The sequence below is a fragment of the Halichoeres trimaculatus genome, unplaced genomic scaffold (assembly GCF_033239565.1).
Source record: "Halichoeres trimaculatus isolate MK-OKI-2021-1 unplaced genomic scaffold, fHalTri1.1 fHalTri1_scaffold_10, whole genome shotgun sequence".
Taxonomy (NCBI): Eukaryota; Metazoa; Chordata; class Actinopteri; order Labriformes; family Labridae; genus Halichoeres; species Halichoeres trimaculatus.
In genome coordinates this window covers 25,951,275-25,964,793 of record NW_027437187.1, presented here as the reverse complement: position 1 = coordinate 25,964,793, position 13,519 = coordinate 25,951,275, and the positions used below count along the sequence as shown (strand labels likewise).

Genomic DNA, 13,519 nt, shown 5'->3' with positions numbered 1-13,519 from the left:
CTATAGAAGTTCCTAATTCGGTACCCATCCCTAGTCAGAGCCACCATAAAGATTAATTCACAAACTTAGCTCTTTACCAGAGTATATTTAAATTTAATACGGCCAGCAGTGTGATCCCATGCCAGTAGATTTCATTCTCTAATAATCAGTTCCCATCATAAAATGATCTCCATGCCCCATTTGTAAGTGTGTCTGCTCCCTGAAACGTACCTCTCTCCCTGACCGTCCGTCCTGCAGGTGAAGGGGAGGAGGAGTGGCAGAGAGAGTCTGTGAACGGCTCTCAGAACTTTATGCTGAAAAGCTTAAAGGCTGGGCTGCCCTATAAGGTGCGTTTGGTGACCAAAGGTCACCACGACCAGCCGCTCCACCACTCTCAGGAGGTTTCAGTCATGGTTCCAGGTGAGGCATTGGCCTTGCCTTGTATCTTGTGTAGAACATGTTGTAGACTGTGGCGTTGTGTAGTTGTAATCCAGTACAGCATGGGTTTAACAGATGTGTTGTGGTTGTTCCGTTATAGGCATGAACTGTAGTGGTAGACAGTGATTAGCAGCGTGCATGACCGTGTGGTTGAGTCGGTCCGGTAGATTGGTAATTAGAAAAAGTGGCTATCCTCCTCATATAGATATTTAATACATGTTTAGTGCTGTAATACTCAACCTAATACCATCCTCAGTGTGTTCAGTGTGTGTGCTTTTGTGTGTGTCTTTGTGTGCCCTTGTGAGAGGAGTATTGATTCCTAAATTGTGTACTAATGTCCTATCAATAATGCATTCAGTCCCCATTAGCTTGATGTAGCAGACTTCTAACTTGTCTAACATGAAAGTTGTCTTTCAGTAACAATAAGCAAATGTGATCCACTCATGAACTCAACTCTCTAACATGCACATACTAGGAGAAAGACTTTTGACTCTCTTTACGTGTTTGTTGTAGCACACAGCGACAGACAGCTGTTCCTTCTTTCCACAGGTCAAAGATTATGTGGTCGTAGATGTTGTGTAAATGTTGCTTTCTTTCCTCTGGCCAGCTGTGGCGAGCAGACAGGTGGACATCGCCACTCAGGGATGGTTCATTGGCCTCATGTGTGCCATTGCTCTGCTCATCCTGATCCTCCTCATCATCTGCTTCATTCAGAGGAATAAAGGAGGAAAATACCCCGGTGAGTAACATTAGCACACATACCACCATGGGCATCATGCTGTGTTTACAGTCACAGGCTTACACACACACATTAATTATGTATAATAGGATTTAGGGATCGGATTTGTGCTGGTTTGAAAAAAATGTGTTTATTTTGGACTTCAAGCTTAATTTGATGAATTTATAAATTTATAAATATCTCTTGTCATAAAGGGAGCCTTCTTTATGTTGTATGTGTGTTCTCCTGACACCCTCCTTTTCTCTCATTAGTCAAAGAGAAGGAGGATGCGCACACAGACCCAGAGTTCCAGCCCATGAAAGACGATGACTGTACTTTTGGGGAATACAGGTGAGAGAAAGTGCTCCGGCCTCTGGAATCCCCAGAGCCCATTTTTTACCCATCAACCCTTGCCCCGTCCATGCTTTCTGCTCTTTCTGGCTGGGCTGGAGCTCTGCACTCCCTCCCTCCTCTCAACCTTTACAGCTGAACAGTAAGTGATCCAGGATCCCCAATAACACAAATACCACACAATGAAACGGAGACGTGTCCCCTCATCTGGACTTCTACCATCCTGAAGCACAAGATTTTTTTTCCCTCCTGGGTTCTGGGACGGCCTGGATGCGACTTGTGTTGGACTCTTACTGTGTGCTTGCTTAATATGACACTGTGATGTCATGAGAGGCAGGAATTTTTCAGGTTCAAGGGATTTGTGGGTTTTTAAGTAGGACTGTCAGGAAAAAAACATATAAGCTAGAATCATTTGCAACACGTCCAAACTAGCCCTTAGCATCAAATCCCATCAACATAATAAGCTAATCATGAATCCTGTGTACAGTATACATAGTATTAACACTTTGCCTAGTGTATTGCTACTGTTATCCACAGCTCTCATAGGCCTGAAGAAGACTTAAACACCATTAATGTTAACTTACAGCATTTATCCAGTTATGCTCGTTAGCATCCTCCCCTGGGCTGCTCCTCCAATCGCACGCAGACAAAAAAGCACTTTACTTCTGTATAGTTCGCATTTTTGAATTGTTTTTTATAAGTCAATTTATAAGATGGTCTTGGTTTTATATTTTATATTCCTTTTTGTATTATGTATACATAAATCTGCTCTATGAATTTTATTCTGAATCAAACACGTATGGATATATATATCTATATAAATTAAGTGATATGCATGGTGTGAAAACCTGATATTTATGACAATTTGCTCTATAGGCAATAATGTGTTAAATGGAATAATTGTTCATATATATAGAAATACAGTATATACATGCATATAGGTATTATAATATGAATATCAGCATGTTTGAGCTGGTTAATGCTATTCATCACAGGCAAGTAGACTTTTTTCACTGGTGATAATACTTTCAGGATGAGGCTGGTGATATTGTGCAATTTATCATTGTTGAGTAAATCTTGAAAAAAGAAAAAAATTAACGACCTCTCAAATGTTTTTCTCACTTCAAATACAAGTCTCAAATCTTAAAAACAGCAAGAAATCTAGACTTTTTCCTAAAAAAGGCTGCACAGTTTTCTTTCATAAATGTACACGTATCATTTTTAGAACTGTTTTGAACAGAGTTACATATTTGCAGGAATAACTTGGGGTTTATGGAGTTAGATTGAAATCAAGCAGAAAGCTCATCTAATTAAAAATAAAAGGCAGCACTAGAAGAAAGTGGATGATAAATAGTTCAGTCCATCGTTTAGCCTTTTATGCTCAAAGATTTCCCTATCGTTTCAATACATTACACCAGAGCTGACGGACCTTACATCAACTACTCGTCCCAGCTATCTTAGCTTCGCAGATGGATAACAGTTCCCCAACAAAACTCCAATTCAGGATTTTCTGCTTTAAGTTTTACTAAGAAACACTGAACACACAAAGAAATGTAGGAAATTGCATTGCTATGCTAGTGTTCATACATTGGTATAACTTCAGTTTTACAAAAGAATTTCAACTTTCATCACAGAAAATAATCACAGTTACTCTTTGTGAACAAAACTGAAAACTCCAAATGTCAAAACGTGCAAAGAAAAGGTACGTGCAGGCTAATGACTGACTTCTGTCATAACTACAGCAAGCTCAATGTTCTAATCCACTCAAAGCATTGCTATAACCACTTTGAGACACTAGATGGCCTACTTCAGTCAATAACATAAAAAAAACATGCATCATTGTCATGTGATGTGTGATTTTTTTACTTTTTATTTAGCTATGTCCAGAGATATCCAGATCCAGTGACCAGTTGTTGTTAAAACAGAAAATCCGTAAAGCCTACTTTTTGTACAGTGTAAATTCACAGGAGGAATTGATAAGATAATCGAAAAGAATCTGATCGATAAGCAGAATCAGTAAGGGCATTGTTTTTAACAATATCTTATCAATGCCCACCCCTAATCAGAGCTCATACTTAAACACTGTTTTTTTCTTTGCTTTATAAGTAACAGCTGAATCGGGATTTGATTGGAGGCTGAGTCATTATTCGGGGTGTGGTTGATTTGACTGAAAGAGGTGTTTTTACAGTTTGCTAGTATCGTCTTCGGGAGCAACTTCCCCTCATTGCTAGTTTCAGCATTATCAACTTGGCGATCGACATCTTTGAGTTTCATGACGTCACAGAGTCTATGTTTATGTGATGAAAACAATTTGAAGTCAAAAGCCCATTGCAATGTAAAATCATAGTAGACAGAAATTATTCTTGAGATCTTTTTCACTGTTGAGTACTCCGCGGAGTCAATCCCGAATTTCATGACTAATTCCTCAGTCATGTTGCTCTTTTCATTTGATTTGTTGACAAGATAAAAATGTACGTTATCACCAGACTTCTTCTTTTAAACTCATATTTGGTGAGACTAAATGAGAAAGTCTTTTCACACTGCAGGGGAATCTTTCAAACAGACAGAACACAGTAGACAATAAATCACAAGGCAAAGTGTACATTTATTCTAGTGCCTTTGTGAAAGTATACTTTCTCTCCATGCTGTTTCATTACGCTCAGCTGGAATCTCACTTTATGTCAATAAAGGCATAAGATAACTCAACCCAGCTGTTGTTGTGTGACTACAGGAGAACTATATCTAAGCCCACACTATGCTTGTGCAGTACACGGCGTATGTGCCTGTTAGTGTGACTGTTGTGATGTGTGGGATCTCGGGATGGATCTCCTCACCTGATGGCAGAGTGTAGGTCTCAGTAAGGTAAGGGTGATGTTCTGGAAATCCAGCATGTGAGGAGGGTCAGTGCTTAGTCCAGTCACTGTGGAGAAAATGCTCTTTGTAATTTTCTTGTATTTTTCACTGCTGTCATCAAGTTTAACATCTGGTCATAAAGCCATCATCATGTTCTGTGTATGAGGAAGTCAATCTGCTGTTTAACTGTGCTGCTTTGAACCTTGGAAGAGCTTTCTTTTGCATGCTGATGAGTATCTCTGTCACTCAGTTCTGAATTACAGCATCATGGCGGCTTTGTGATCTTATCTCATCGATGTTCGACTCATGTATGTGGAATGTTTTCCAGTATCTGATATCCAAAGAAGAACTTTCTTTGCAGAATTTTCATGCATTTTGCAGATCCTTGATTATTATCATGCTTGCTTTGGGGGATGTTTGGCTGAAACCTTGCTTTCCAAGTTTTATTCACATCATTGCCTGGGATTTTTTTCTGTTGTTCATCACAACCTCTGCTTTGGGTGGAAAACGCTTTTGTCAGACAACATTTGTCACTTCATGTTTGGTTTCAGGGGGAATTTGAACAGGGTATGACTGCTTGAGCTTTATTCCCCTGTTGCCTGACGGAAACCAACTAATCATTCATAGCTGCCGTTTTTTAGACATGGAGCAGAAGAAATTCAAATTGGCTTCTAGTTCAGCAGGCAGAAATGTTAACTTATGCACATTAATGAAACTGCTGAATTTTTATACTTTAAAACTAATGAAAAATAATTGATTTGGAAAGCCTTACCACTACCAGTCAAGAGTATTTTGAGGTGAAACCGAAGTGCTCCATCTAAAAAAAGTGATCACTAATCTCCTTGTTGCATCTGTCACACCATCTCACCTGTAACACCTGCATGTTTTCTCCTTCAGTGACAATGAGGACCATAAACCATTAAAAGGGAGCCGCACGCCATCTAATGGGACAGTTAAGAGAGAAGACAGTGACGACAGTTTAGTTGACTACGGGGATGGAGGAGACGGACAGTTCAACGAGGACGGCTCGTTTATTGGACAGTATAGTGGAAAGAGTGTCAGCAGAGAGACTGCTGAGGGCCACGAGAGCTCCGAGGCCCCATCCCCTATTAATGCCATGAACTCCTTGAACTCTTTTGTGTAGCCGGTCAGCCCCCCGCAGACGTGAACTATGACTGCTCGATCCCTACATCCCAGTGATCACATTTCCATCTCCGATGCAACACATGACACACAGATTCAAAAAGACTTTTTTCTTTTTTTAATTTCAGTATCTATACCAAGCGGCAGGAAGGAAGTAGGAGGAAATAGCTCCACCTGACATTTGATTTTGATTTTCACTGTGCATGAAAATTCATATTACTTAACATTTTAATATTAACCACTGTGGCATACTTCCCACAGATCTTACATGGACTATGCAGTGCTCGTCTGAACTATATTTGTTTTTGGGGTTTTTTATTATCTACTATGTTCAAATAGTAATCACTGTCCACGGTAATGACTATAACTCCATGTACTTCTTTCCAACACAGAGACTTTTACAGGAGTCAATGTTAACAATGTAATCCTTTCATGTATCCCATTATGTGTTTACTGTGTGTGTATACCAAGTAAACCAACTATGAACTGATATCAGAAGCAGATCACACAGCATGCTTGGCATTGCTGCATTGTTACATCCTCATCTGTCACCACTCTGTTGAATGATCCGGCTGCACCCATGGCGGAGGAAAATGCTGCATGGCATGTCACACAGCCTCCATGACCTTTGCCCTGCATGCAATCTCCTCTTATTGAGTTTGACCCCAAGGCTGTCGGACGGGACGCTCAGCTCATATCTGTCCCTTCATTGCGTCTTGGAAAGGTAGTGCCTTTTTGTATCAACCCTGAAGTCTCTTTTCATCCGAGTCCAGTGACTGGAACAGAGACACTGGTTAAACTGCAGGCGTTTCATCCGAGGATGGATAGGACGAGCTGAAGAAGAGGAATCTGTAAAGGGAGGATAATTCATGAACTTCTCTCATCTTCTTTTTAAGACGCCTCCCAATGCCTTGAGACACAGGATGGGCTTTCAGTCCTCAAACACACACTCACAGGATCTGATTAAAATATGGAAACTCTATGGAATTATCAAAGTCTTCATTTATTATGTACAGTACCTGATTGTATTACTACAGTATGTGATTGTACGGACATCTGTGAGTGAATAGATGTATGTGAGTGTGTGAATACTGTACATTGTCCTGTTCTTATCATGTAAACATTGTTGAATTATACTAACCACACTTGAGGGCCTTTGGATGGGATCAAGATTTTGTTTTTTCTTAACTTGCATCAAGTTTTTTTTTTTTTTAAGACGTATAGAATATTTGTTAAATTTGTAAATACATGAACTGATTGTACAGGGACAAGCAGCTTATGCGGCAGCCTCAGAGGCAATATTGTGCATGATATGGTTTAACTTGTTGATATGGCTGTATTAAATATAGAGAACATGTAGAGAATAAATATATATATAAATATATATACAATTTTTCTTGCTGTGCACAGTGTACATTGTTCTGTAACTAACTGGACAGAAAATTGCAAACTGTAAATCCGAATTCTCACTGTTTCCTGATTTGCTTGTTATTGGTTCAAAAAACTTTGCTTATGTTCAAGATGTAAACACAATATGAATTGATGCACAGAATTATATTATTCTGAATTGTATTGGTTCCCATACTGCCAAAATGATGCTCTTTTCTGACAGTATTGCAGTTGATTTTGTATTTAAAAAACAGATTTGTACTAACAGATTCTTTCTTTGTCTCTATTTAAGTTTCTCCTTTTAGTGCGAAGTTCAAGCTTCTTGAAATATAATGAATGAATAAATAATTATCTGCTTTCGTTCCTGTTTTTCAGACTCTTCATTAAAAATTTCATTGCCCCCTTCAAAGTGGGTCATGCAAATCCTGTTATTCAGCGTTTATTTGCTTTAGGGTCACTTTATATAATCCTTAATGAGTCATTGCGTAACTAAAATGATACCACCTACAGCAACAGGAGATGTTGTGTATGTTTATTTTTGTTCTCTTTGATGATGTGTTCAAAGGCAAGAAAACATGTGTATCTGGTTCTAAAATATCAGAAGTAAAGGCGACATGTACAACTTTCATTCGCCCAACCAACCAACCAACATAACTACTGCTTATCCCATCTCTGGTTGTGCTGGGTCTGGAGCTTTTCCCAGCTGTCAGTGGGGAAGGGGCAGTGCATGCCCCTAACAGGTCAAATGTCAAATCTGAAAGTTTTTGATTATTTTTTTTTTTACATCCAGTGTCATCTATTCTGGATGTGATGAGGGGAGCTTTTCATAACTATCTGAATGTCCAGATACAGTTTGGAACATGTTACTTTCTATTCATGTTATTTTAACTTCAATGGGCTGTGAGAACTGGAAAAGCTAGTGGTTTTCCAGGATGAAGACTCTGTTTCCCACGAGCACTAGTACATACTGTCTAGAGTGTGACTCTTACCAAGGCGTGCATTTGTTTGAAGCAACTTCATGGAGAGTAGATCTTAGCAAAGTTTCAATTTGCAGGTGTGTTAAAGAAATGATGGGACTGCAGGCTGCTTTGAGTTGCTTGTTTAAAAAAAATGTTGCAGAATTCAGAGAGACCAACGTGAGATATGCTCAAACTGTGACATCAACTGTTGATGACTCTCCCTTGGGAGGTTATATTTGATGTTTTATAAACAGAGACACAACTTTGTAGCATTGCAACAGTGATGGAAGCTTCTGGAATGCTTGGTTCTGCTAGGCTTCTTACCAGCTGAAAATTGGAGGTTTGAAAGAAACCAGTCTGAGATAAGTAAAGAATACTTGATGTGAAGCCATCAGAGCCATTCAAAGGATGATATGTAGCCCAAAAAAGGAGTACTAACACCCCCGCTGTAAGGAAAATTTTGACAACCCTGAAATAGAACTGTATACATATTATGTTTTAACAGTTGAAGTTTTGAAAAGATTATCTGGCTAACAGAGGATGAAGAACAAATGTTCAACAATCTATAAATTGTCAGATTTATTATATTGTTTTAAGTGATTGTGAGGAATATATTCTTTATTTTTTTCTCTCAAGATACATTTGTCATGCAAGTTTTGCTTTGTCGGGTCTTGCAAACACAAGGTGCTTCACTACCAAACAGGACAACTGTAGTTACGCTGTAGCTTTCAAACTTTCTTAAATTGTGAGCTTCAGGTGGACAAAGACAGTCAGGTGTCTACTTGCAGAGAGAGGGATAACTCTTGACACAGGTAACTTTTATATTTTGTTTACTATAACAGAGACCAAGTAACAACCTAGAAAAACAATCTATGTTTGCAAAATATAGCAAGGTATCACACATAACAGATAAAGATTATTGCTCTAAATATGTCAACATTACTGATATACTGAATAACTTGATAAGAACTTTTAATTTTTTAATTTTATTTTAACTTATGTGTATATTTTTTTATTCTTCTCTGCACAAAGCTCTTTATCATTATCATCATCATCATCATCATTAAAAATAATAATAATAATAATAATAATAATGATATTTATTATTATTATTATTATTATTATTATTATTATTATTATTATTATTATTGTCTTTACCTTTGTTTTTTCTTACTAGGTGAGATCTAGTTTTTTCTATTTTGTAACATCAGGTGTGTATTTACAATAAATACACAGAGAGTGTGGTTAACCAGAGTCAAATTCCTTGTATTCTTGAGAAGCTTGGCGAAAAAAGGCGATTCTGTTTCTGATTCTGATTCTGATTCTGATTCTGATTCTGATTCTGATTCTGATTCTGGAATAATAGAACAAGCACTGAACTTCTTTGACAGCTACCACTTGCCACACAGGAAATACATATAGCATCAAATAAAAAATATCTTGTACTAACCTTGGATCAAAGCAATAAACTTATTTCAATAACCTTGATTACTTACACCATTATATAGTGTGTGTGTCTTTGCAGTGTGTGTTGACACTGGGCCATTTCCATCTCCTACACATGCTTGGTTATATTTGGTATCTACGTGGATCTGAGGAAATGATAGCAAGAACCAATACCAAGAAAGCACTGAATATTGATGTTTTCGATGCTCTTTGAAATTAGATGGGGGGTAAAACCATAGTATAAAAGACACTTGTGTTTTAATACCCACTTCACAGTAACTCTACCCTGCATAGTGGGCAGAAGCTGAGCCTGTGTGGAAACCTACACCTGCCCTACTCTCCTTTAGCAGCAATAGAGGAGCCTTATGGAACACGACAGTTGGCTTCCATCTTTTTTGGCCCTCACTTGTGGCACTTCCTCCTTCATTACAGTCATATTGTCAGGGCAATTGTGAGAGAGCAGGCTGCCATCTGCTGCATTATCACACGGCACTGGTGTCAGTAAGCAGAGAAGTCTGATATCTACTGCCTTGGATTTACTTTCTCTCCCTCTGGCAAGGAGTCTTTGCCTTCTGTTCATTCAGGTACACTAATTCCTTTTCATGGGTGAAATTGTTTGGGGACTTTCACAGCACTGTTTGCAGTTAATAACAGGAGCGATTGAAAGGGGATGCTCCTCTGCATATTTAGGAGTTAGGCTGAGTGTTGTCTTTTTGAAACTGGGGCTAATTTTATGAAGGATGGGAGCATCAGTATGAGCTGCAGCTGTTTGATTAAGAATCAATATGCAAGAAAAAAGGCAAATTCCACTCAGGAGCAATAATCCCAAAAACCTCATGGCTCATGTTTTTGGCATAGAATGCATCAATTTGTATTAGTTTGACAGTTTTCACTCATGACTTTACTGCCACCTAGTGATGTGAGGCAACTGCACTTGGTGCTGGCCCAGCCTTCAGGCTCTTAAAACCATATACATGATTTCATGCAAGGCAAAGTATTTAAATACCCTAGCTAATCTTACTAGCAAGAGACAAATAAAGCAGAATTATAAGCCACAGTTATGCCAAGCTATAAAATATTTTATTGTAGCTACATGTGACTCACCTATCTGAGATTTACCTGGCATTTTGGAAGCACCCAAGCCTATTTGGCCCTGTGCTGACATCCTTTGTCCTCGTTTTCAAAGGCTCTCCATAGGAGGGTTAGTTATTTACTTCCATGGCAACAGAATCACATTATTTATCTGTCAATTGGTGATCATTGCCCCAAAACAAGCAGCTGCTTGTCTGAACTCCACCCAACCTCGTTTTTTTTCCCCCCACTGCTCCACGCTAACCTCTCCCCCATTCACTGTGCCATTCCTCATCCTGTCCTCTGTGGATTCATTCTGTGTCGTCTGCTCGTCTGCTTTTACCATCCATTAACCATTCCCACATCCTCTGTGTCCAGCTCCTTGATTTACTGCTGGGCGTAGAGCCTGGTTTGAATTGATCTATAGCTAGATTTACGTCTGCCCCCAGTCTGCTTTCAGTAAAAGAGGAAGACAACGCTATTGTGATCCTGTTGTCCTGTTTCCAAACAACCTGGGAGCTCAAGTGTGCATCATTTGCATCTGGATGTGATCCTTCAGCATCCACACCTTTATACGCAGATGTTATGCAGAATAAAGCACAAAAGTGGCAGGTCTTACAAAAACACACTCTTTTAGTTTTTGATATTTTAAGTGTGTGCAAAGCTTCAGGGTGTCAGTTCTTAACACGTAAGTGATAGAGCCTTTGTGCTCTTATGTAAATTTGCCCTTTTCTGATGCACTGAGAGCCGGGGACGATAATTGTTTATGATTACACTGTGACATTTCCATATGGCTGACGAATGGTTTGCCAACACACACACACACACACACGCACACACACACACACACACACACACACACACACACACACACACACACACACACACACACACACACACACACACACACACACACACACACACACACACACACACATCTGTCAGGACCAAGCAGTTTGGAGCCTCACTAGAAGGTTTGTTTAGCCCCAGATTGGAAACCCAAACTGTATAGAGGGAATCCCCTTCCTCTTATCCACCCCAGAGACCAGCCTCGTAACAGTGTATTCACCAGCAGGATCTGTCTCTATTTGCTCTGCCATGTTGTAAGAGGAACAAAAGCGTTTGTTTCGGGTGTGAATGCACCTAGATCTTGGATAACCATCACACAAAATAATATCCTTCTTTGGGTCCTGTTTTATACTGCTCTTTCTGAATGTAATAACATTTTCTGAGGTGTTATTGAATCCTTTGGCTTTGCCGTTTCCTGTGGACTGACATTTTTTCTAATACTTCCCACTGGGCTCAAGATAATGTCTTTTTTGTGTAGTGACAACAGTTCACGTCTCAGAGGATCTTTTTTGGGAAGAATAGTCAGAATAATAACAACAGCCTAAGGGGAAAAAACATCAACCCTTCTCTTAATATAGAGCTACAACCTTTATGTTAAGTCAGTTTTGAGCACATTCAAAAACTACTTCTTTCATTCTCCCCTCAAAAAATCATCCAAGGGTGCTAAGTCCTTCAATTTATTCTACTCTGCTCTTTCTCAAAGATTCCTGCATTATTTATGGGCCACTGCCGCCACAGCAGATTATTATTTGCTGTGTGGTGTTTACATCCAAGATTTAAATCTAATCCCAGGGGATTGAGATGGTCTCATGTTTGGACTGACACACAGGCAAGGCGTTGTAATTAGAAGAGGTGCCCTTTTGATATCTGTCTGATGAAAAACAGGCCGACAGTTAACATGCCGGCTGCAGTCACACTCATTTCTCATCTATCTACCCCCTACTGGTGTTCAGTCTTGCAAATAAATTTATCTTCTCTTTTTAATATAAATTTCCTGACTTTGAAACTTTTGCACCAAAAAGCAAATGAACTTCAACTAACCTCACTTTAAAACTTATTGATGTCTATTTTTTTTAAAAAAGTACTTCATAGTTCCAGTTGCATTGTGAAAATGTATTATGCATTGTCATTGTAAAATAAAACAATCTAACAAGCTTTTAAGCCTTGTACCCTACACTAATATTTGGACAAGCTTTGGATTTTATGAATAACATGTGCATGATGGTGTCTGCAAGGTGACTAAAATAGACACTGAAGCAGAGGGTGGAGGGTAAAACAGTCTTTAGGCCAAAATTAAGTAAGCAGAGTCATTTCTGGGTCTGCAGTTAGACAGAAATATACAGATTTGAGTGGATAGACATAAAAAAAAAGGTAAGGAGGTAAAGCTAAGGATATACAGTGAAACTGGTATCGCTGTGGGATGCAGGGTATGATGACTAAATAACAGGTGTGGAGCAGGTGACTGGTCAGGTGATGCGCCAGGGGTGGGGAAAGGTAGAGTTTTATAATAATACTGACTTTCATTGATAAAGGCCTTAGGTCGCCCAAGATCAATTTACACCCACACAAGAACATTTAAAAGATATTCGCACCTTAAAAAAAAAAAAAAACCTCATTGTATTATAGGAGAACTATATTAAAAGCTTAAATATAACATGAAAATAAGTTAAAAAAAAGATATGCAGTTTTGGGCTAGCTACACTAAAGATATGGATTCATTACACTTTGTTCTAAATATAACTGGAGCTTCAACTTAGCCATTTTGATCCCTTTAGGCTCTACATGGATGGCTATAACTTACCATGGCTTTGAAACAGATTTTATCATTAGCCTATGTCGACAGCCTTTACTAAGGAAAGAGGCTTTGATAACTTCACAGTAAACGTTGGAGTTCGCTAGTTTGTTCGGTTTAGTTTCGGTCCTTCGTTTACACGGAAACGTTACAAACGGCCTCCATGGTCGCATTTTTTTTTCTGAAACGCAACCGTTGCGTTTCAGCAAGCTGGTGTTTTCAGCTGACGTCACGCTCCACTTTGTCCATACAACAGTACAACAATACTGTTGTTACGATCGTCGCCGACTACTGTGTGCTTGTGCTGCTCAATGTACTGAATCTTCTGACTGTCTTTCAACAAAATGTACTTTTGTTACACCACTTCAGCAGGTGGCATTCTCCATTATGCCCATAGACTTATTTATGCCAGACCAACTGCTTCTTGTCTACTTCGGTGGAGTTCTACCATAGCCGCTTCAGGACAAGACAGTTATGGCGCCGTTTACAGGCCTGGCATGCTTACTACGGGGTTTTCAGTCCCTCTGCGTT

The 13,519-nt window shown here is 39.1% G+C and overlaps 1 protein-coding gene across 18 annotated transcripts in view; it reads left to right on the top strand.

Annotated features, from left to right (window-relative positions):
- Positions 1 to 7,172, top strand: part of nrcamb (neuronal cell adhesion molecule b) — an 89,958-nt gene extending 82,786 nt beyond the window's left edge. For 10 of the 18 annotated variants that reach the window (XM_074678207.1, XM_074678203.1, XM_074678206.1 and 7 more), the window contains 4 exons: positions 238 to 399; positions 1,025 to 1,156; positions 1,408 to 1,486; positions 5,237 to 7,171. In XM_074678207.1, coding sequence (XP_074534308.1) covers positions 238 to 399; positions 1,025 to 1,156; positions 1,408 to 1,486; positions 5,237 to 5,483 — 620 coding nt within the window. In that variant the 3' untranslated portion in view covers positions 5,484 to 7,171. Of the gene's footprint in view, positions 1 to 237; positions 400 to 1,024; positions 1,157 to 1,407; positions 1,487 to 5,236 lie in introns of all 18 variants that reach the window. The other 8 variants (XM_074678202.1, XM_074678208.1, XM_074678195.1 and 5 more) reach the window with 3 other exon arrangements.
- The last annotated feature ends 6,347 nt before the right edge of the window (positions 7,173 to 13,519 follow it).